Here is a 25,905-nt window from a genome sequence, read left to right on the forward strand (position 1 = left end):
CATGGCTTTTGGCTTCATGTACTGATTTATTGATTTGTCGCCATCCTGTGTATAGGAAAATTCTAGCGTGTATTGTTCAGTGAAATCACACTATAGGAGACTGATAGTTTTCAGGTAAATTATCCTCTTATTACTATGCTTTGTGGAGTCGCATGAGATCCTATTTATATGAGAACTAATATGCATCCATGATGCACTGAATGCATGCTCAGTATATCAAGGTTTTGTAATGTGTCTACTTTTGTCCCTTCTCACAAATCTCTCCTGAGAACTAAGATCCTCACCTACTGTCACCATCTGGACCATGCATATTATTGTGCAAAAACCATACAAATGATACCTCCAATCTGAGCATGCTGAAAAACACACACAACAGATACTGACAAGCAGAAGGGGAAAATGAGCTACCGATCAGCTTCATGTGCTATGAGCCATCCTATAGTAATATATGACATTTCTTTTGTCCGATACTTGTACAGGATGTCCTTTCTTATCTGACAGCAGCACCTAACATATCTGCAGAAGAGAGTTATTTAGATCTTTCCAATGTTCTAATGGGTCGAGGATTAACAGCGCTATTTATTATGTAACACTTTAGATTTTGCATCAGAAATGAATAACACCTTTATTAGAAAGTAGGACACTTCCAGGAGGACAGGCTGCAGTACATTATTACCTTTAGTCTAATGGTAAAAGGTCCCTTCATTTCTTCATTCATATCTGGACATTTAGGGAAAGTCAGAGCTCTCCTCATCTGGGATAAAACACAGGATACTTACAAAAAGAGAAGTACTGTCTTTCTGCAATATTTACATGATAGGACATATGAGAAGTTATCATAAGCAGGGGTCTAGTACAGCTATGTACGTCTAGCACAGCTAGGCTTCGTCTTCATCTCTGTGTATATGCCCCTTAGGTGCATACTCATTAAAATGCCTTTTATGTGTAATGTACTTCCTTTTCTCAGTGTCTGACTTTTTGCTATATTTGATAATGTGAAAATCATTAATCAATGTCAGGTTACAAGGCGAGTGCACATATCCTTGCTGGGAACTTTGTACAACACTTATCTACATTTTTATATGATCATACACAATTGTGGTATCATTTCCATCATTACACACCAAAGATATTTATACTTTCCAACCAATCCCTAGCCCTGCTCCTGTGAACTGAACTGCTTGGCCCAGCTTTTCTCAGTCAGATGAACTTCAACACATCACAGCACATTTATTGCTTATAATGATACATTTATTTACTTATTTACCGAGATCAGAAATATTGTAATATTAGCATCCTTTCTTTATTATATATATATATATATATATATATATATATATATATATATATATATATATATATAGATACACATATTCACACACACACACATATATATATACACACACTAGGCAGACACATGTACATTCACACAGACAAAGAGGCATTGAAAGCTGTGGTTTTCCCTGAAACAAGCACGTAAAGCGGCTTTCATTCTGTGATTGTCAAAAAACTTTACAATTTGCCCACTGCATTGCGGATGCCAACCAACGAATCAAAGGCATTCAGAATCGAGACAAAGAGGAACTGATGCCAACCTCGGTGCCAGTGGCAACCATTATTGGCATCATGCAGATTCTCTGCCTTTTTTTTTCTAATCTTGGCACTTGACAACCAAAATGGCGGATCTCAAAGCAGCAGTCCACAGAAGAAGGGGAGAAAAAAGAATGTATAAAATAAATGAAAAGAAACGCCTGGCAGAATGACAATAAGAAGTCCATATAAAGATGTCTACAGCAAGTGCAGCGATTGAATGCGTGATGCTACATGTTACTACATACTACATGTTATACATGATTCTATTCCCTTCAGTTATCTTGGACATATAGATGTTTTTTTATGGTACTTTTTCTTCTATTTGCAGATTATCCACTATAAACACACTCACTCTTCCTAAATACTTTAATCCAACAATAAAGAAAGAGGGCTAAGAAATTCCATCTGCAGAAAGTTCCAGCAAATAAATAGTTAAAAAGCGCAAGAGTCTATATAGCAAAGTGCATTTAAGACTGACGTTGCAAAAGTAAAAATGATACCATCACAATATCTATAGTGTATCTGCATGTAATACCAAATATCATAAATCTGATAATATTTGGGGAAATAAAAAAAGATTAGAACACAGTTTATTGACTTTGCCATGTCTGGAAATTGTCAATATATTGAAGCATCGCTCAAGACTGCAATGCGGATGCCAACCAGCGAATCACAGGCCTTCTGAGCAAAACAAAGAGGGGCTCATGCCAATCCTAATGCCACTGCCAACCAACACTGGCATTCGAGCTACCCATCCTCTTTTCATGTATGGCATCTAAAAAAAACACATTCTCTTCGTCATCTAGTATGAATGCAATGGTTTAACCACGCTTCTTCATTAGCAACATACAAATTCTAACACTTACTACATGCGCAAATGTATAAATACATGGGAAGATAGATAGATAGATAGATAGATAGATAGATAGATAGATAGATAGATAGATAGATAGATAGATAGATAGATAGATAGATAGACCCTGCAAATACATTTCATACCTATGTATTATCCAAGCTGAAAATTGTACATGTACGTAACACGTACATTCTCTATCATCCGCCTAACAAAAAAAACACAATTTACCGTAGGTGTTCTACTCCCAAATGAGACAACTTCCATGTGAAGTAATAAGCTTTCACTTTGATTTCCATTAGTGTACTTGACAGATTAATCAACATTTTCTTGATATTCTACTTTCAGTTTGGGAAAGGTCAGGTCGATGTTTTGCAAATAGCATATCCAAATATTTTCAGTCACAAATACCAGGTTTCAGAAATCAAATTCAAAACAACCAAAGGAAGGGTTAAAAAAAAATTCTGATGCTTTAACTCTTTGTGCTGTCACCACAAGCCCTCTCACAACTCAGCAGTCCAATAATAGGTCCTAATCATATTGGCAGAATCCACATGTTGGTATAACTGCCTGATAGTAACTGGGAAATATTACAGGATTACATGTGTAGTAAATTAAGAAAATAAACCGACCATGACTATAAAGATCTTATGTCGTTGTCTGGGAGGCATTCATACACATATACCAACTTGAAATCCCAGTATAGAGAAAGTTTTATTACAAAAACCCTCTTTGATTACAACGTGGAAGCCCAGACCTGCAATTAATAGGCCAGCGGCTCTTCAAAAGAAGTTATCTTCACTGTGAAATACTATTAAATAAAAAATAACAAGAGATTTGGGAAATTGGTTTAAATGAACCATATTGAAATTCCACTACTGTGCTAAAATTGCTCCCGATTGGGATTTTAAGGCAAAGTGAATAAAGTTACCCAGCTTCTTCATAAGGCTGTCCTTTTATTAAATGTTGCTTTTTTCATTTCTATGCACCAGGAAGAAGTACACTTTCTGTTCTACCACAGGCTCTACCTGAAGCTGAAATCATGTGTGTATATCTTATTCCTCCAGCCACTGTCTATCTGCATTTCTGTAGGACAGCTGTACTGATCCCAGGCACTATAAATACATGAAACCCTTACAGCCTGGAAGTGGAAGAGCTGACCATCTAATTTATTCAGTCTTCTGAGGCGTCCATAGAATAATAGGGTAACAGGTCTATTAATACCCAACTTACCACAGGAGTGAAATATTGTTACTGCTACCTGCAGCTAAGGACAAGGAGCAGGTACGGTTGTGAATCACTAGGGTCATCTGAGGACCCTTCTTCCACCTCAGTGTTTTGTGAAAAAGTGGACATGAAGTATGCTCATTGCATGCACATAAGTCCTTTTTCGGTGGAAGGGATTATGAAACATATCAAAATGAAGTATTTTCACTGTAAATATGTGCCAGTATAGAAAACACAAGTCATTTGTCAAATGATTATGAAGAAATCTTCAAGAGACTCATTAACATGCTAATAGGAACATTCATTTAGGTGTGAAAAATCACTGTGGGGCGCGCTATCAGAGTATACTATCTAGGCTTTGGAGGCGTCCTGTCACAGTCAGGGCCATGTCTGAAGTCCCCACAGTACAAATGGACTATTTCCTATGACAAGATCTTTGAGAGTGAAAAGGTGAAAAGAAGAGGTCTCACACTGACTGAACTCTACTACTCAGGGGCCTTTTACATGGGTTTAAAAGGATTGCTTTTACCAGTGTACATTCACAATCATCGCCCAAACATGGCTAACCAATCATACGATAATTCGCTCATTTTTAATGCTGACATAAAAATTATCTGTTAGGATGTGCTGCAGACAATAGTGTAAACCGTATGAGAGGAGGAAGGAAACAAACAATCGCATGATCCCAATTATTAAAAAGTAGAACTGGTCTACAGAGTATCCAAGAGTCAGACATGGTCGAATAGATAGAAGCAAATCAACTAAGTGCAAGCCAGTGACCCCCAATTGTTATTAGTCTATGTTTCTTATATTGGCAAATACCTGGCCTTGCAACAGGAACCCCCAAATATGTTCTATAAGTGAATTACAGAAATGTATCCTTTCTTGTCATCTCTGGCCTCCATGTTCTTACTATCTTATTATTTCCATGTACTTAATGCCACTACTACAACATAATAATGAATGCACTGCATTATCAGACAGTAATGTCAAGTCAAGGAGTTCATTGTGTACTAAATAGGAGGAGTAACAGGTTTTGTTTCATAGCTTCACAAAGGCATTACGTGGAATATCGTACAGGACACTGGGAATTAAAGGGGAATTTGCTATTCATTTATTAGCAGGAACTAAAGCAAACTAACTAATTAGAAAATATCAAACCTTCCGAGGGAAATTGTGAATATTAATGTCCACAGTTTGACCCACAAAACTTTAATAAGTGTACTGGATTCAAATGGAGAATGCGTATCGCCAGCGCAGCCTTCCAATCATGCATCTTGGTAAGTTTGGTTAAAAATGTCTAAGGCAAGGAAGAACACAAGCCCCACTAACCTAGGCCATATCTAGATTTATGCACAATTTTGTCTGCATTACCCATGCATGTTTCTAGAATGAATAAATCTGGTAACACTTATACAAAATATGAAGAACTCCAAACATACCACACATATGGCATCATATCTTCTCTCCATGTCCTACGACTCAGAACACTATTTGCATCTTGTATGTATATATATATATATATATATATATATATATTATATATATATATATACACACACACAAACACGTGTGTGTGTTGAGATAAGTGGTATTTCAGTACATATTGTAGAAACATTGACGGTACATTATCCAAATACAGACTGTGACCTTGGACGCTGTCAAAAGGATCAAATAGTTGGGGAAAAAAGGAACTTACCTTGGTCCTGTACGTAATACGCCAAGAACAAGTCAAGCTCCTTGACCGATACAGTTATATGGTGTGGCTGGACGCAAAGTGCTGGATTGGTGCAGTGTGGTGATTTGACTAGCCGCTCCCCATCCGTACTTTCCAGGGGGATGCCTTTGAAGAGGATGACCATGACCAGATCCAAACGCCAGACCTTGTCGGCCTGCCGTAGGCAATCAATCCTCCGGATCTTGCCCTTCTGGTCTGGGTTTGATAGCACACAGCAGGGGTGCTTCTTCCCTGTCACGGTAAGCACAAAATCCTCCCGGTACTCCTGGCGGATATCTTTGCGCAGCTTGGCTAAAAGCCTGGATGCCCATTTCTGCTTGATTTCTGGCTTCTCGCTCAACAACTCATCCTTGACGGCTCTCTCCTCATCTTTCGACATCCGCTTTTCGTGTTTTTTGAAGTACTTGCGCTTACGGGCTTGGAGATTGAACCATGTATAGGCAATTGCACGGACATGAGGAAGAAGTGCCTCAATGAATGGATGGAACTCATCCTAAAATGAAAAAAAAAGAAATGGAAAATTAGATCAAGCAATTGTGAAGGAATTATTGAAACATGACAAAACAAAAAAAAAAAGGAATTTTAAACAAAAAATATACAATTATAAATGTCCGACCCCTCTACATATGTATGTAATTACAGAGACCATATAATACTGATGACTTTACTTTAAATATAACCAGTAGTGTCCTGTACAAAACATTCTAAAAGAGAAACCAACACATTCAGCCAAACATTTAAGGCTTTCTTTCCATTATCACGTTGACATGAAGCAGTACCATTTTCAATGACTGGATCTTTTTTCCCCAAACAGAACACTATACAGTTAAAATCGTAAGCTAAATTTTCAGTAGATAACAGCGGATGCCACAGTTCATTTCTCCTCTCGGTGGCACAGGGAAACAAAGCAAAGCTACCAGCTCTGTGCAGTACCACACAGTTCCCGCGTTCAGAGCATGCTCTCAGCAAGACATTGCTATTGGCATAGCGAGCATGCGCTATTAAAGTTGATCCATTTTCTTATCTAGAGAGACAGGCATTCCTGCACTAGAATTACACCAGTCCAATGACAAGGCTACCAAAGAATGGGGGTTGCAGCAGTTTAATATCTCAAGGTAGTTTTTGTGCACATTTTAATATTAATACTATGCTAACATAATATTAGCATTCAAACACTTTTCATAAAGAAAAATTACAGTTTTCTACAAATGACAAAGATTACCAAAATGTCCAATAAGACTGAATTAGCAAAAGTGATCTCTCAATAAGCACCCGAGGTAATTGGTAATTTAATATCACTCCTTGGACCCTATGGGATTGAATTCTAGTCATGTATTCATAAGTAGCAAAGCGTAAAGTGCATGGGGAATACTTTTACAAATACTATTTCAATTGAAAACTCCACTATGTACAAAAAGCTTTCCCCCTAGACTACTTTAGGCGTCAGGAAACTAAGAAATAAGTGTGTATCACACTTAGAAAAAAACAGACTCAGACTAGCATTGAATGGATGTGTAGCACAGCTCACAAGTATGAATATGCACAGATCATAACCTGAAAACCATAGTGGGAGATCGTGATAGTGTTATGGTGAAAATAAGCTTTTTGGTATCCTTTTCCTTTATAGCTATGCAGTCATATGCATAGCACTGTATACAAGAGGATTTCTGCCCCCTCCACAACTGAATCAGTTCTAAATCTATCACAAGTAGATAATGAAAAACGGTAATTTGGCATGCTGCTGGCATTCACTGCGTGCTCCAACATTATGAGGGCACCACTGGACAAGCAAGGAATTTGTGCAAACCAAGCATTTCACTTTTTTTTTTTTATAACGAAACTCCTACACCATCATGTTGTTGGAGTCACAACATATTCTAATCTCACTATAATGGCCATGTCAACCAATGTGTACTAATCATCTCAGTGAAGCACTCTATAAACAAATTAAATGTGTCTAAACTATGTACTTGGGACTGGGATATTAGGTTGTACACATACCTACCCTAACCGGGATAGCAGAAACAAAAGCTTCAGCTAAACTTTATTTAAGGGGTAACAAGCATACATTTCAATACACTGTCCATAACATAAAAACACTTTTATAGCGTGCAGGTTATATATGTCATACATTCCTATTCTACAATCACAACAAGAACAAAATATGCATCCTAATATATATATATATATACATACACAAACACATAATGGCAGACACTATGACAGCTGTCAAAAGAGGGCTTGATAGTTTCCTCAGTACACATAACGTTGTGGATTATAGATAGTCTAGTGACAAAATGTATAATTGGTGGAGAAAGGTTGAACTTGATGGACCTAGGTCTTTTTTCAATATATATACATATATATATATATATATATATATATATATATATATATATATATATATATATATATATATATAAATATATATATTTTATCTATTTTGCATACATATATGATAGCACATTTAATAATTTTGTCTTACTGGTGATTGTAAACTGCGGCCTGACCGCTTTTGGGTGGCCTCATGAAATCATACAAAATCCAAATTAAATTGTTGGGGGATTATCATCATGAAAAAAAAAATATATATATATATATATATATATATATATATTTAAATATATGAAAATGCTAAGGCGCAAAATAATAGTCGTCAAGACAGTACATATATATATATATATATATATATATATATATATCTTGATAGGTTTTATTCTTGACAAGGCCGAAGAGGGAGTTAAACTACAATCTGTTCTTTGTGTGGGAAGGCAGCAGTTTCAGCAAGCAGCCCTGCTGCCCACAGTAAGGCTGCCCTAGCTTCTAACTCCTTTTCTGTCCTGCCTTTTTATTTAAACTACCTATATAACATTTCAGAAAAGCTTTTACTTTGGACAAAAAGAAAAACCCTAATAAATTAATTCTGAAAATTGTACTAACACTGAAAAGAAAAATATAGACTTAACAATCGTGCAAGGGTGTGCAGACTGATAGATAGATAATAATAATCTTTATTTATATAGCGCCAACATATTCCGCAGCGCTTTACAGTTTAACATTTTCAAACACAACAATGTTAACAATACAGTAATAAAGCAAAATAAGACGACCCTGCTCGTGAGAGCTTACAATCTACAATGAGGTGGGGGAGATACAAAGTACAGGTGTGTAAGATAGATAGATAGATAGATAGATAGATAGATAGATAGATAGATAGATAGATAGATAGATAGATAGATAGATACTGCAAATACATTTCATACTTATGCATCATCCAAGCTGAAAATTATACATGTACATATAGTCACATCGAAGATCAACAATGCAAAATGATTATCCCAACCGCTTATAAAAACTCCAAAAATACAGGCAATAAAAGCAATCACTGCCCGATATCAGCAATAAAAAGTCAATACTTCTTAATAATGATTGAATAATGCAAATGAATATACATGAAACATTGCACAGGCAACAAAAATACAGTGAGGCCCTGATACGCATTACTTTCCATTATAATTTAAGCAACCTAGATGCAACTCTCTCTCCATGTATGCTATATAGCTATATATGAAACTATATATATACTGTATATATTGTACATTATATATATATATATTGTACATATACATAACTAGGCTAGAAGACCTTGTTTACCCAGCTATAGGCCTAAAGTATAATATTGAAAAGCATAGAATACCACGAACATACAAAGTTATCGTATAGCTGCCTAATCGATGCGTTTCCAACCACACTACAATCTATGTATATTTCCACTATACAGCGAACTTCATTAACAGATTCTTTCTGCATCTGGATTGTTTTCATAGGTACCGCTCGCCAAGAAAATGGACCTCATAAAACTTATCCTAAATGGAGAACTGAAATAAAACTTTACAGGGCCTTCTGCAAAATGTAAAAAGGCATTGCATTGGCATTGTTAAGTCTCCAATAAGTGTTCACATAAACTAAACTACCACTATATTTCCATTCGGAACCTAGAAAAAAACATTTATTTTCCCACCTTCAGCATTTTTTGAACAGTTTTTAGAAATGAAGGTGACTTACATTTGCCATTCCCATTAATATATTGTATAAAACTGGTAAAGTTGTATTTTGTATTGTAATGCAATGACAGATTCCGAAGGTCTGCGAAAGAGTTAGCAAATGAACATCAAGTGCACCAAAAAGAAATGATGTAACACTATGCTAAGTGCTGACAAAATCAGAGCAAAACCAAATATTCAAGCTCAGACTGATTTTATTAATGTCACGCTGGCAGAACAATCATTAGACAGAAACCTCCAAAGCTGACAGATTTCTTTCATATAATGTGATCACATTTGTGAGATAAAAATCTATTTTTACAGATTAAGTGAAACAACTTCCAAATTGTGTAGAGCAGCACGACACTTCTGACAGCTACAGCCATATACTTCGGCTACCTATATCATGCCAGGAAACGTCTGAGCTAGTCAGTGACTAAAGCAAGAACTGTAAAAAGTGACATACTTACAAAATTAACTGAAATGCCCAGTGATTAAATTAATAATAATATTGGAGCGAAAAAAGGAAAAACATATGGGCAAGGATATTGCATATGGGTACACTTTATAAAATAGCCTACATTTCACTTAGCAATGAAGACACGCATTTTGCGACATGACTTAATATTATATATATTATATTTATATATAACACTTACTTTATATGTTTTCAAAACAAATTTGACATATATATATATATAAAAGATTTATATATTTGCTACAATTATCATTTTAAATTCTAGTAAAAAAATTTTAAAATATAGCCAGCTACATCAAAGATTTTAGAGTTTGTGCATTTATGTCAATTTTAGTAAATGCGTGTATATATGTATATACATATATACATATACATACACACACATATACAGTAATATATATATAATTTTTTTTTACAATAAGGAATAAAATCACGTAAAAGCAGTTGCACATGTGCCCAGGTGTAAATGTCCCTGTAACTTTAGGCTGTGGCCGTGCCATAAACGCTTCCTTATTAAACTTCATCTAGTCACTCAAACTTACATGCCAAAGAAAATATAAACAGTAAAAAAAAAGTGTCAGCCAAAAAACTACAGGACGGCACCCAATCATTGGAACAAAAAAAAAGTCCTTATCGTTGTCTTCATCTTCACTCACAATTTCCCAGTCGGAGTGTAGCATGTATTGCTCGCCTTATAGTTTATTTGCAGGTTTTCAAAAATTATAGAAAGACTGAAAATTATTCCGGCAGGCTTTTTTTTTTACTTTTTTTACCTTGATTTTTCAAAGCTGCTGTAGGCCTAAATTAGAAATTGCCTAATTTCTAAAATGATCTACATAATTGATAGTAGTCACTTATTTTCAATGTATTGATGGGGAAAAAAAATCCAATAGTTTTGCCTCCTAATCATTTAGCCACAAGTAACACAGAGCATATGAATTTTTACAGTAATTCTACGCGGAATCCAATTTATAGGAACATTTAGACAAGGCATAACTGAGGCTAATGTATTCTAATATAAGGCAATTTTTACACATTATATTCTACAATTTCCATCAAACACAATAGATAGATAGATAGATAGATAGATAGATAGATAGATAGATAGATAGATAGATAGATAGACAGACAATAGATTAATAGATGATAGCTAGAAAGATGACCACTCATGACAAGACAACTAATATATGTCAATTTGTGATCTACATGTTTTGGGGCTATGCATATATCTATCTATCTCTAACATTCCTGAAGTGTGGGTGTACAAATAGAAGATCTCCTCGCTGACCCATATATATCTGGCTGTGCACGTGTATGATTGTATAGGAAGCCCCTGGCACACACAGCCCATGTGCTGGGATTCCTAGCCTGACATGCCATGGGTGATGGCAATAATGACAAGTCACAGTGACAGGACGGGATGGAGAACGAGTACAAGTGCGAGATTTCGCGCTGCTCTGCCTAGATATCACAGACTTTGCCCATGGCAGCACATGGCACGGCGGTACGGAAAAGTTTCCAGTCACCGCTCTACTTGCGCTTTCACTAATAACCGACTACCCCAAAACGTAAATGGGCCATTCCTCCCGAACATAGACCCATACCATAGGAAGGGCTACCGGGGGACGCACGCCAGCTTAGCAGGAGAAATGGTGAATAAGTATGTATGTAACGGCATGGGAAGAGGTGACGGGGCCGCTGCCTCACCTGCCGGGACATGTCCGGCTCCCTCACCTGCCGGGACATGGCCGGCACTGTACTCCGCTCCCCCACCTGCCGCAGACATACGGTCCCCGCTCCCCCACCTGCCGCAGACATACGGTCCCCGCTCCCCCACCTGCCGCAGACATACGGTCCCCGGTCCCTCACCTGCCGCAGACATACGGTCCCCGGTCCCTCACCTGCCGCAGACATACGGTCCCCGGTCCCTCACCTGCCGCAGACATACGGTCCCCGGTCCCTCCCCAGCCCGGTCCAGTAACATGCACGGTACCTGAGTCAGGCAGATAGGAGAATACATCATGGCTTGGCGGCAAGGGTCCCCAGAGCGGTATCCACGGGGAGAGCCTTCACCTATGCATTGTCCGCTGTCCCGGCAGCAGAATGGCAGGCTGCTGCTGGCCGCTGCTCGACTGTGGCGCTACTGTCCTGTGCCTGCCCTGTGAGCGGGCATCCCGCGCTGTGCCCACCGGGCAGCCTACAGAATGGATGGAGGAGCGCTCATGTCCCGCACACTCTGCTCTCCTCTCACTCCCTCTCTCTTCCGCTCTCTGCACCGGTTACACCCTCTGCACCGATTCAGCTTTCCAAATCAGACTTAAGGATTTGTGATTTTTTCTTTTATTATTATTATTATTTAATGACACAATCATGGAGGAGACACACTCCTCCCCCTGGTGCGCCGTGTGCCGCTCGCCTATATGTCCCTCCGCCCCTTCACATGCCCACAACTTGCAGGGTACCGGCGCCCTGTTGGGAGAGGAGGGGTTAAATCATGGAGGGGGAGGAAGGCTGCTGCTGCTGCCGCTGCCCCAGCGCGTCTTCTTCCCTCACTCCTCGCTTCTCTTGCCCTCAATCATTTCTCGCATTACTTTCCTAAACTCGGGACGGGTTTACCGTTTGGCACAAGGTGGCACGCGTGCCCTCATTACACTCGTGTAAATTGACCACAGTGGGCACATGTGCCAGACGACACGGGTCACACAGAAAATGACTGGAGGACGGGGGCAGAGAAGGCCGCCGTATATACGCCCCATGCCTCACCTCTAGCTTTCCCGCCCATTTGTCCTCCCTCTCTGCGGTTATCTGGGGTGAGGGGACCGGGTGTGGCTGGAGCTCACTTTCTTAACTCCTTGGGTACCTCATAAAATCTAGGGGTAAGCAGGTAGAAAAGTGCATGTAGTCCTATGGGCAGTGAGGGCAGCACATCAGCTAGCAGGGCACATGGCTCAGTGCCACTGTACGCCCACCATTCATGTATTGTGGCTATTTCACCTCAGTGTGATGTTGGGGAATGCTGTGGTTACACAGCGCATTGCGGCTTTACAGACCGCTCTAGATGTGGCGCTCTTGTGGGGTACTTTATATAACATTGCACTAAACCACACACCGAAACCAATATGTCATTTCTATAAGTAGCAAAGCAAATCCCAAACTACCCAAACTTGTAGGACATCAGGCCTGTCCTCGGCCACATTCATGTCCCCAACGGTGAGGGGTGTCATGGCTGAGATAAATGACTGAGGGGCGTCATGGCTGAGGTAAATAACTGAGGGGCGTCATGGCTGAGGTAAATGACTGAGGGGTGTCATGGCTGAGGTAAATGACTGAGGGGCGTCATGGCTGAGGTAAATGATTGAGGGGTGTCATGGCTGAGGTAAATGACTGAGGGGCGTCATGGCTGAGATAAATGACTGAGGGGCGTCATGGCTGAGGTAAATGACTGAGGGGTGTCATGGCTGAGGTAAATGACTGAGGGGCTTCATGGCTGAGGTAAATGACTGAGGGGCGTCATGGCTGAGGTAAATGACTGAGGGGTGTCATGGCTGAGGTAAATGACTGAGGGGCGTCATGGCTGAGATAAATGACTGAGGGGCGTCATGGCTGAGGTAAATGACTGAGGGGTGTCATGGCTGAGGTAAATGACTGAGGGGCTTCATGGCTGAGGTAAATGACTGAGGGGCGTCATGGCTGAGATAAATGACTGAGGGGCGTCATGGCTGAGGTAAATGACTGAGGGGTGTCATGGCTGAGGTAAATGACTGAGGGGCTTCATGGCTGAGGTAAATGACTGAGGGGTGTCATGGCTGAGGCAAATGACTGAGGGGCGTCATCGCTGAGGTAAATGACTGAGGGGCGTCATGGCTGAGGTAAATGACTGAGGGGCGTCATGGCTGAGGTAAATGACTGAGGGGTGTCATGGCTGAGGTAAATGACTGAGGGGCGTCATGGCTGAGGTAAATGACTGAGGGGTGTCATGGCTGAGGTAAATGACTGAGGGGCGTCATGGCTGAGGTAAATGACTGAGGGGTGTCATGGCTGAGGTAAATGACTGAGGGGCGTCATGGCTGAGATAAATGACTGAGGGGCGTCATAGCTGAGGTAAATGACTGAGGGGTGTCATGGCTGAGGTAAATGACTGAGGGGCGTCATGGCTGAGGTAAATGACTGAGGGGTGTCATGGCTGAGGTAAATGACTGAGGGGCGTCATGGCTGAGGTAAATGACTGAGGGGTGTCATGGCTGAGGTAAATGACTGAGGGGCGTCATGGCTGAGATAAATGACTGAGGGGCGTCATAGCTGAGGTAAATGACTGAGGGGTGTCATGGCTGAGGTAAATGACTGAGGGGCTCCATGGCTGAGGTAAATGACTGAGGGGTGTCATGGCTGAGGTAAATGAGGGGCGTCATGGCTGAGGTAAAAGACTGAGGGGCGTCATGGCTGAGGTAAATGACAGGGGCCTCATGGCTGAGGTAAATGACTGAGGGGCGTCACGGCTGAGGCAAATGACTGAGGGGTGTCATGGCTGAGGTAAATGACTAAGGGGTGTCATGGCTGAGGTAAATGACTGAGGGGCGTCATGGCTGAGGTAAATGACTGAGGGGCGTCATGGCTGAGGTAAATGACTGAGGGGTGTCATGGCTGAGGTAAATGACAAGGGTGTCATGGCTGAGGCAAATGACTGAGGGGCATCATAGCTGAGGTAAATGACTGAGGAGCATCAAGGCGGAGGTAAATGACTAAGGGGCGTCACGGCTGAGGTAAATGACTGAGGGGCGTCATGGCTGAGGTAAAGGACTAAGGGGCGTCATGGCTGAGGTAAATGACTGAGAGGCGTCATGGCTGAGGTAAATGGCAGGGGTGTCACAACTGAGGCAAATGACTGAGGGGCATCATGGCTGAGGTAAATGACTGAGGGGTGTCATGGCTGAGGCAAATGACTGAGGGGCATCATGGCTGAGGTAAATGACTGAGGGGTGTCATGGCTGAGGCAAATGACTGAGGGGCATCATGGCTGAGGTAAGTGACTGAGGGGCGTCATGGCTGAGGTAAATGACTGAGGGGCGTCATGGCTGAGGTAAATGCCTGAGGGGCGTCATGGCTGAGGTAAATGACTGAGGGGCGTCATGGCTGAGGTAAATGCCTGAGGGGCGTCATGGCTGAGGTAAATGACTGAGGGGCGTCATGGCTGAGGTAAATGACTGAGGGGTGTCATGGCTGAGGTAAATGACTGAGGGGCGTCATGGCTGAGATAAATGACTGAGGGGCGTCATGGCTGAGGTAAATGACTGAGGGGTGTCATGGCTGAGGTAAATGACTGAGGGGCTTCATGGCTGAGGTAAATGACTGAGGGGCGTCATGGCTGAGATAAATGACTGAGGGGCGTCATGGCTGAGGTAAATGACTGAGGGGTGTCATGGCTGAGGTAAATGACTGAGGGGCTTCATGGCTGAGGTAAATGACTGAGGGGTGTCATGGCTGAGGCAAATGACTGAGGGGCGTCATCGCTGAGGTAAATGACTGAGGGGCGTCATGGCTGAGGTAAATGACTGAGGGGCGTCATGGCTGAGGTAAATGACTGAGGGGTGTCATGGCTGAGGTAAATGACTGAGGGGCGTCATGGCTGAGGTAAATGACTGAGGGGTGTCATGGCTGAGGTAAATGACTGAGGGGCGTCATGGCTGAGGTAAATGACTGAGGGGTGTCATGGCTGAGGTAAATGACTGAGGGGCGTCATGGCTGAGATAAATGACTGAGGGGCGTCATAGCTGAGGTAAATGACTGAGGGGTGTCATGGCTGAGGTAAATGACTGAGGGGCGTCATGGCTGAGGTAAATGACTGAGGGGTGTCATGGCTGAGGTAAATGACTGAGGGGCGTCATGGCTGAGGTAAATGACTGAGGGGTGTCATGGCTGAGGTAAATGACTGAGGGGCGTCATGGCTGAGATAAATGACTGAGGGGCGTCATAGCTGAGGTAAATGACTGAGGGGTGTCATGGCTGAGGTAAATGACTGAGGGGCTCCATGGCTGAGGTAAATGACTGAGGGGTGTCATGGCTGAGGTAAATGAGGGGCGTCATGGCTGAGGTAAAAGACTGAGGGGCGTCATGGCTGAGGTAAATGACAGGGGCCTCATGGCTGAGGTAAATGACTGAGGGGCGTCACGGCTGAGGCAAATGACTGAGGGGTGTCATGGCTGAGGTAAATGACTAAGGGGTGTCATGGCTGAGGTAAATGACTGAGGGGCGTCATGGCTGAGGTAAATGACTGAGGGGCGTCATGGCTGAGGTAAATGACTGAGGGGTGTCATGGCTGAGGTAAATGACAAGGGTGTCATGGCTGAGGCAAATGACTGAGGGGCATCATAGCTGAGGTAAATGACTGAGGAGCATCAAGGCGGAGGTAAATGACTAAGGGGCGTCACGGCTGAGGTAAATGACTGAGGGGCGTCATGGCTGAGGTAAAGGACTAAGGGGCGTCATGGCTGAGGTAAATGACTGAGAGGCGTCATGGCTGAGGTAAATGGCAGGGGTGTCACAACTGAGGCAAATGACTGAGGGGCATCATGGCTGAGGTAAATGACTGAGGGGTGTCATGGCTGAGGCAAATGACTGAGGGGCATCATGGCTGAGGTAAATGACTGAGGGGTGTCATGGCTGAGGCAAATGACTGAGGGGCATCATGGCTGAGGTAAGTGACTGAGGGGCGTCATGGCTGAGGTAAATGACTGAGGGGCGTCATGGCTGAGGTAAATGCCTGAGGGGCGTCATGGCTGAGGTAAATGACTGAGGGGCGTCATGGCTGAGGTAAATGCCTGAGGGGCGTCATGGCTGAGGTAAATGACTGAGGGGCGTCATGGCTGAGGCAAATGACTGAGGGGCGTCATGGCTAAGGTAAATGGACAGTTAACTTCTTTCTCCCACTCCTGTCAGGCGACGTACATTTGGAGAGGGCACCCTTGCCAGCCTCTATGCCCACATAGGTTCACCCAATATAATTTTAGTCTTCCTATAGAAAGTAAGATGCAGAATGGCCGAAATAACCAGACACCACAGCAATAATCTGTAGATGACAATGAACACCGTTATCACAGTTAGGGTTCATACTCACCTGCCTGAAATACGGCCAAGTCTCGCATGTTAAAACCCGGCTCTGCCGCTGGCACTCCAGAGCGGAGCATACGGCCACATAGCAATACATGGAGCTGCACACTCTGCTCCCAAGTGCCGACGGCAGAGCCGGGTGTTACCATGCGAGACTCGGCCGTATTTTACGCAAGTGAGTATGAGCCCTTAGGCCTCATTCAGACATCTGCTCTGTGGTTTTCCAGAATAGAGCACCGTCCCATTATAGTCTACGGGGATACTCACTCGTTGGTGGTTTTATTTTTTGCACTGAGCCTCTACAAAAAACACAGAGATATTTCTGTTTTTTATTAAAGTCACATATCAAAATTACCCCTACAAGCCTATGGGTCTGTGAAAATCACAGGCAGCAGACTGATGACAGCAGTGTTCAGTCTGCATGTTGTCTGTGATTAACATTATAAGGCCACAGTCTCACGGTCTGTAAACTGACTGACACATTGACCCAACAATGATGGTAAAAACTGACACCCTGACTAAACACTGATGGTAAAAACTGACACACTAAGCAAACACTGATGGTAAAAACTGACCAAACACTGATGGTAAAAAATGATGCACTGGCCAAACACTGATACTAAAAAGTGACACACTAACCAAACACTGATGGCAAAAACTGACACACTGACCAAACACTGATGGTAAAAAGTGACACACTGACCAAACACTGATGGTAGTAAAAACTGACACAGTGACCAAACACTGATGGTAAAAAGTGACACACTGTCCAAATACTGATGGCAAAACTAACACACTGACCAAACACTGATGGTAAAAAGTGACACACTAACCAAACACTTATGGTAAAAAGTGACACACTGACCAAACACTGATGGTAAAAAGTGACACACTGTCCAAACACTGATGGCAAAAACTGATACACTGACCAAGCACTGATGGTAAAAACTGACACACTGACCAAACACTGATGGCAAAAACTGATACACTGACCAAACAATTATGGTAAAAAGTGACACACTGTCCAAACACTGATAGTAAAAAGTGACACACTGTCCAAACACTGATAGTAAAAAGTGACACACTGACCAAACACTGATGGTAAAAACTGACACACTGACCAAACACTAATGGTAAAATGTGACACACTGACCAAACACTGATGCTAAAAAGTGACACACTGTCCAAACACTGACAGTAAAAACTGATACACTGACCAAACACCGATGGTAAAAAGTGACACACTGACCAAACACTCATTGTAAAAAGTGACACATTAACCAAACACTCATGGTAAAAAGTGACACATTAACCAAACACTCATGGTAAAAAGTGACACACTAACCAAACACTGATGGTATAAAGTGACATACTGACCAAACACTGATGGTAAAAAGTGACACACTGACCCAACACTGATGGTAAAAGTGACACACTGACCAAACACTTATGGTAAAAAGTCAAACACTGACCCAACACTGATGGTATAAAGTGACACACTAACCAAACACTGATGGAAAAAACTGACACACTAACCAAACACTGATGGTAAAGAGTGACACACTGACCAAACACTCATGGTAAAAACTGATACACTGACCATACAACAATGGTAAAAACTGACACACTGAACAAACACTGATCAACAACAGTCTGTTTTTGCTTACAAGAAAAGTCTGAATGAGGCTTTATTACATCTTGATATAATTCTTATTTGGTCATAACAAGACATTACAATAATGCAATCTGCCACTCCATAAAAGAAAAGGAGCCAAGACAAACCTTGAGGACAATCAAAATGGGGGCCTTTGTTGGTACTCCCAGTACAATAGGGTGCATGGTTTAATTTCCCATCCCTGGTGCACTTCCAGTGGTATGATTTAGTGAATCCTGCATTGAGCAGGGGGTTGGACCAGATGACCCAGCAGGTCCCTTCCAACTCTACCATTCTATGATTCTATGTACGTCTAATATCACAAACAACTTATTTATTTATTGCTTTACCAAGTACAGTATTTCTTTAGGCTAGAAAACCTGCATACTTATGGCTTCCAAGAGGACGTGACTTTTTTTTTTTTTGTTAGATTGCCCTGTACATGGGGTAAGTGACACAGTGAATTTGATATTATTGGGCTGCTGTCACACTATCAGTATTTGGTCAGTATTTTACATCAGTATTTGTAAGCCAAAACCAGGAGTTGGTGATAAATACAGAAGTGGTGCATATGTTTCTATTATACTTTTCCTCTAATTGTTCCACTCCTGGTTTTGGCTTACAAATACTGATGTAAAATACTGACCAAATACTGATAGTGTGACGGCAGCCTTAGTAGTAGTATTATTATTATTATTAATCCTACTACATGTGGGGATAGGATCTTGGAGATGGGAATACCGCTTTAGGCCAGTCTCACACGTCCAGATAATTCCGGTACCGGAAAAATCGGTACCGGAATTATCCGTGTCCGTGTGCTTACCGTGAACATCAGTGTGGCACACGTGCGGCAGCCGTGTGCCGCCCGTGTGCCAACTGGGTACCACATGGACCGTGCAGGAGACAGCGGTACAAGTAAGCGCTGTCCCCTGCATCTGGTGCTGAAGCCGCCATTCATATCTTCTCTCCAGCAGCGTTCGCTAGAGAGATGATATGAAAAATCCTTTTTTTTTTTTTCGTGTTTAAAATAAAGATCCCTGTCCCCTCCCACCCCCTGTGCGCCCGCCCGCTGTTACTAAAATACTCACCCGGCTCCCTCGCAGCGCCCTCTCCGCGCCGCACCTTCTCCTGTATGAGCGGTCATGTGGTGCCGCCCATTACAGTCATGAATATGCGGCTCCACCCCTATGGGAGGTGGAGCTGCATATTCATGACTGTAATCGGCGGCACCACGTGACCGCTCATACAGGAGAAGCTGGCACTGAGAGGACGCTGCGAGGGAGCCAGGTGAGTATTTTATTAACAGCGGGCGGGCGCACAGGGAGTGGGAGGGGGGAGGGGACAGGGATCTTTATTTTAAACACGAAAAAAAAAAAAAAAAAGGATTTTTCATATCTTCTTTCCAGCGAACGCTGCTGGAAAGATATGAATGGCGGCTTCAGCACCACGCTGGGGGGACAGCGCTTATTGTAGCGCTGTCTCCTGCACGGCACACGGACTGCACATGGACAGCGTCCGTGTGCGGTAGGTGTTTTGCACGGACCCATTGACTTTAATGGGTCCGTGTAATCCGTGCGCTCCCACGAACACTGACATGTCTCCGTGTTTTGCACACGGACACACGGTCCGTGAAAACACGCTGACATGTGCAGAGACACATTGATTTCAATGTGTCTACGTGAGTCAGTGTCTCCGGTACGTGAGGAAACTGTCACCTCACGTACTGGAGCCACTGACGTGTGAAACCGGCCTCAAGCAGTCTTGTGGCATTCAAAACTGAAAACAGTGATTGCCTGCAGCAGCCTCGTGACTACATGAAGTAAGCAAAGCAGCGACAGGTGATTTATTAGGTTATTTTATTTTAAATCATTTACTCCCTTTAGCCCAATTTCCACCATCCAAGAAAACCCCTTTAACCCCTTACCGACATCAGGCGTATTAGTACGCCGATGTTTGTATACCTTTGATGTGGGCTCTGGCAGTGAGCCCACATCTTTCCGGGGACATGTCAGCTGTTTTGAACAGCTGATATGTGCCTGCAATAGCGGCGGGTGGAATCGCGATCCACCTGTGGCTATTAACTAGTTAAATGCCGCTGTCAAACTCTGACAGCCACATTTAAATAGCGCTTCCGGCAATCAGTCCGGAAATATACACACCGGTGACCTGAGTAACGTAACCGCGGGTCACCAGTGTGTGGGAATGACAACTCGAGGTCTCCTGGAGACCTCTATGGTTGTCACTGCCGGATTGCTGTGAGCGCTACCCAGTGGTCGGCGCTCATAGCAAGTCAGCAATTCGACTACATAGAAGCAATCTTACCATCGCCTCTATATAGCAGAGCCGATCAGGTTATGGCAGCTTCTAGACTCCTATGGTGACTATTGAAGTATGCCAAAAGTAAAAAGAAATGTTTTTAAAAATATAAAAAAATATATAAAAGGTCAAATCAGCCCCCTTTCACCGCATTCAAAATAAAACAATAAACATAAAATCAAACCTACACATATTTGGTATCGCCGCGTTTAAAATCGTCCGATCTATCAATAAAAAAGGATTAAACTGATTGTTAAACGGCGTAGTAAGAAAAAAGTAAAAACTCCCAAATTACTTTTTTGTTGGTCACCGCGACATTGCATTAAAATTCAATAATGGGCGATCAAAAGATCGTATCTGCACCAAAATCATTACAAACGACAGCTCAGCACGCAAAAAATAAGCCTTCACCCAACCTGAGACCATGAAAAATGGAGACGCTACGGGTATCGTAAAATGGCGCAATTTTTTTTAACAAACTTTGGATTTTTTTTTCACCACTTAGATAAAAAAGACATGTTTGAAGTCTATGAACTCGTAGTGACCTGGAGAATCATAATGGCAGGTCAGTTTTAGCATTTACTGAATCTAGTAAAAAAGCCAAACAAAAAACAAGTGTGGGATTGCAGTTTTTTTGCAATTTTACCACACTTGGAATTTTTTTTACCGGTCCTAGTATACGGCATGGCATGGTAAAACCAATGGTGTCGTTGAAAAGTGCAACTCTTCCAGCAAAAAAACAAGCCCTCACATGGTCATATTGAAGGAAAAATAAAAAAGTTATGGCTCTGGGAAGAAGGGGAGCGAAAAATGCAAAGCCGAAAAAAGCTCTGGAGGTGAAGGGGAAAGGCTATGTGCACAGGTTGCGGAATTGCCTGTGGAATTTTCCATGCGGATTCTGCACCTCTTGGCAGAAAACACAGGTCAAAATCTGTGCGTTTTTTATGCGGATTTTGTGTGTTTTTCCTGCGGGTTTTGTGCGGATTTAATGCGTTTTTACCACTGCGTTTCCTATAATGGAATGAGTACAGAAACGCTGCAGAAATGTACAAAGAATTGACATGGTCCTTTTTTAAATCCGCTGCGGATTCAGTGTGGAATTTTCCGCACCATTAGTACAGCATTTTTATTTTCCCATTGATTTACATTGTACTGTAAATCACATGCGGTTCTGCAGCGTTTCTGCACGGAAAAAACCCTGCGGATCCCCAGTAAGGCTACGTTCACATTAGCGTTACGCTAATGTGCGTCGCGCCCCTATGTTTAACATAGGGGACGCGTGCGATGTTTTGGTGGCGTTTTTCGCCACGTGCGTCGTTTCCGACGCTAGCGTCGGACGCAAGAAAACGCTACATGTAGCATTTTCTGTGCGTCCGATTTTCGTCAAAAACGACGCACGCGACGCAAAACGCGCGCGTTTGCGCGCGTTTTTCCGTGCGTCGCCGCTGCGTCGCCGACGCAACGGCAACGCGACGCTAATGTGAACGTAGACTAAATCCGCAACTTGTGCACATAGCCTTAAAGCACCACTCCGGCATTTTTTTCTTTTATTTCAGCGCTGGAGTGGTACTACTAATATAAGTTACCCGGTTCTAGTATTATACTCACCAGCAACTGTCTTCAGCTCTTCTGGTCTCGATCCACCATCGTATGACTACAACATCTGACTGACCGGAAGTCAGAGGTCACAACTCAATGTAGGACTATGTCAGCCTCGTTCTGGCCCTCATAGACTTACATTGAGTAGTAGTAACATCCTTTTTGCCTAGCAAACAGTGGAACCATCTGGCAGGTCACAACCTGCAGAAGACACCGACTGGATGACAGTGAGAACAGAAGAAGATGGCAGCTGGTAAGTTTATTACCAGGGACAGGGAACTTACATTAGTGACACCACTGCAGAGCTGAAGTAAAAAGGAAACACTGGAGTGGTACTTTAAAGGTGTATTCGCTCATCACTATCTAACACCTGGTATCTCCACCAATCGGATGATACCAGCTCAGACATGTAAACAGTGTACTGCTGGATCCTGTAGATCAGCTCCTAATCATTTGGTACCCAGCAATGACCACTAAGCTTTTGATGGAACTGTGTTGTTCAGCTCCTCAACTATATACATTAGGCTAAGCACAGCGGATGGTGCTGGTGTCAGGGGATAGACACCAATCTCATACTGATCTATCCAAAGGATAAATCACCAGTACCAAAGTGGTGGAAAACCATGTTATGGCATCCTTCACATGCACAATTTTTTCCTAAAATTTTGAACTGCAAAAAATACAAGCCTTTTCATAAAGGTGTTTTTTGCAAGTATTTTAGGTGGCTTTTTTGTTATTTCTGTAAAATGCATTTTTATGGCATTTTTCATATCCTATAGCAAATAACTTTGGAAAATGGTATATTTGGGGGGGGGGGGGGGGGGGGAACGTCAATGACTCAAAAGAACTGAAAAAACTATAACACTTTATAGTTCAGTGTAGACTACAGTCTGGACATTGACTAACCTGCAAAACTGCTAATAGGTCTGAGTGGCCGACATAGGGACCAGCATTATTTTATGAGATTGCTACTTATTCATTTCCCTATCAGATTCTAAAGTTGCTAAAAGGTGGAGCCACATCACAATGTATTCATTTTTTTTGCATTCATGCTATTGGTTTCAGGCATGAAATGATTTGGACCACAGATTCCACTGGATGGCTCTAGATCAGGGGTCCCCAACCTGTAGCTCGGGAGCTACATGTGGCTTGCAGTCCCATGAATTGTGGCTCGCGACTGTCTGCCAGCTTGGTGCATTAGCTCCATGTCTAGCAAACTGGTATGAAGAGCACATCTCAAAATGGTGAATTTTGTGAGTAGCCCTGCACAGAAGTGCAGATCTGGATGTACATTTAAAGGTCTTAGGGGTTTAGAGATGTTTTAGATATGGTACACTAGAAGATGGTACTACCTGTTAGAGGAGATGCTCAAAGCTGGATGTGACAGTGTGTTGGGAGTCCTTGATGGGCGAATACTGAATGGGGGTATTGTGGGAACCCATGAATCTCAGTTTACTGCTTTGGAGTGATTTCTGTGCAAAAGCTTTGGTTATCATTATACCTGTAATGGGGGCTTTGGTTGTCACTACTTTGAAGGGGGAGGGAGCTGGATGTGGCTCGCGACCCTCTCTCAGTGCTGAATGTGGCTCGCAACCCTCTCTCTAAGCTGAATGTGGCTCTCAAGGTCCTAAAGGTTGGGAACCACTGCTCTAGCTCGTGCCTCCTATAATGTACTTCCAAGAACTCTAGCATAGCCATGCTGTACATATAAGAGCCAGTGAACGATGTGATAGTTAGGGTTAATGAAAACACTGACATTTCCCTTTACACAACAGCGTTCCAGCTGGTGTGAACTGTACAGGGATCGAAGTCTGACAGCCAAAAAGCAAAGTCTAAATAAAGAAAAGAGTGCATGTTTAGGGCCATTGACTGTTTGGGTTTCTTAACTTGTCTGCTGTTCCAATTCTTGATTAGTGTGTGATTGTAACTCAGAAGAAATCAAAATCAGTCAGAAGGTAAGTCATGTCAAGTCGACTGTGAAACGCTGACTTTTAACCTCAGAGCTGTCCTCATTAAGGAGTGCTCAAACTAGGCCCAGTGGATTAAGTAGAGTGGGGTGGGACTGAGAACAAAATCAGCCAGCTGCTGGAATTCTCTTGTGCCTTTCAAACACAGTTTATATAGGGACAAGGCAGCTTGGATTTTTCTGCATTCCTCCATTAACCCAGTCACTGCACTCCCCCTTCCACTGGAAATAACATGGCTTTGCAAAGTTCAATGCAAAACTCAGGTAAGGTACGCATCTGTACTAGGTAGAATTACAGATTCTTCGTAGGATTTATAGCATAATAGTTTAGTACAATCGAGAATTGGTATGGCAACAGAGAATATATGCAAACCTAAAACGGTAAAAAGGACATACTGACATATACTGCCTGACTAAAAGCCCAGGAGTCAATATGTCACAAACAGAAACAATAAAATATGACTTGGTGAGTTCAACGATGAGAAACAAAATTCAGATATTGCCCACAATAAGGCCATTCTTCCACTAAAACCTCAATTATCTGGAGACCTATTGGTTCTCCTGGCTGTTTCCTCTATATAACATGAAAGCTTAAGCGCCTATATAGAGTGATCCAAACAAAAGGTATAGGTCATGTGGTTCATGATACCATGTTATGCAGGAGGATGTCCTGGTATGAAGGAACCAGATTAAGTACAAATCTGTGAGCTGCTCATGCATACTTTCACAAATCTTTGATTCTCCTTTGAGCACCCCCCTTCCTCAGCCTGCTGAGCCATTATAGTAATGATCCATGTAGCCCAATACATCATTAGTCATGACCTCACTGTGACATGCTGGCTGAAAATAGTCTTTAACCCAGGAAAAACTAAGACATAGGATTTGTATTAAAGGGAATTTGTCAGCAGGATTTCACTCCTGCCCCCCAAACTATGTATATGCAAATGTAGCTAGCTAGCTCTTTTAAAGACAAGTTAAGCGATACTTTTACATGGCCAATTTGTTCCCTCATTACGGAGAAATCAGTGTTTGAATTGATATGTAATTAAAAGGCTGAAGAGCTAGGTCTGAAACCTCTGTCGCTCCAGGTCTATTCCCCGCCCAGCGCTGTCTCCTCCTGCTTGACTGATAGCCTCTATGCTGTGTGACTTAAGGCAAAGGAGCCATCAGTCAAGTAGAAGTAAGCAGGCATTAAAGCTGGTGTGACAGAGGCTTCAGATCTATTAAAAGTTCTTCAGCCTCATTTTCATATCCCTTCGAACACTGATTTCTCAGTAACGGAGGATCAAACTAGCCATGTAAAGGTATTGCTCGACTTGTCTTTAAAAAAGCTA

At 42.4% G+C, this 25,905-nt stretch overlaps 1 protein-coding gene across 14 annotated transcripts in view; it reads right to left on the reverse strand.

Moving 5' to 3' along the window:
- The window catches only part of NFIB (nuclear factor I B), a 686,817-nt gene that overhangs the window by 268,235 nt on the left and 392,677 nt on the right, over nucleotides 1–25,905 (reverse strand). For 6 of the 14 annotated variants that reach the window (XM_069765037.1, XM_069765052.1, XM_069765006.1 and 3 more), the window contains exon 2: nucleotides 5,373–5,904. In XM_069765037.1, coding sequence (XP_069621138.1) covers nucleotides 5,373–5,904 — 532 coding nt within the window. Of the gene's footprint in view, nucleotides 1–5,372; nucleotides 5,905–6,190; nucleotides 6,357–11,925; nucleotides 12,500–25,905 lie in introns of those variants that run through there. The other 8 variants (XM_069765098.1, XM_069765042.1, XM_069765070.1 and 5 more) reach the window with 5 other exon arrangements.

This window comes from Ranitomeya imitator, chromosome 1 (assembly GCF_032444005.1).
Source record: "Ranitomeya imitator isolate aRanImi1 chromosome 1, aRanImi1.pri, whole genome shotgun sequence".
Lineage (NCBI taxonomy): Eukaryota > Metazoa > Chordata > Amphibia > Anura > Dendrobatidae > Ranitomeya > Ranitomeya imitator.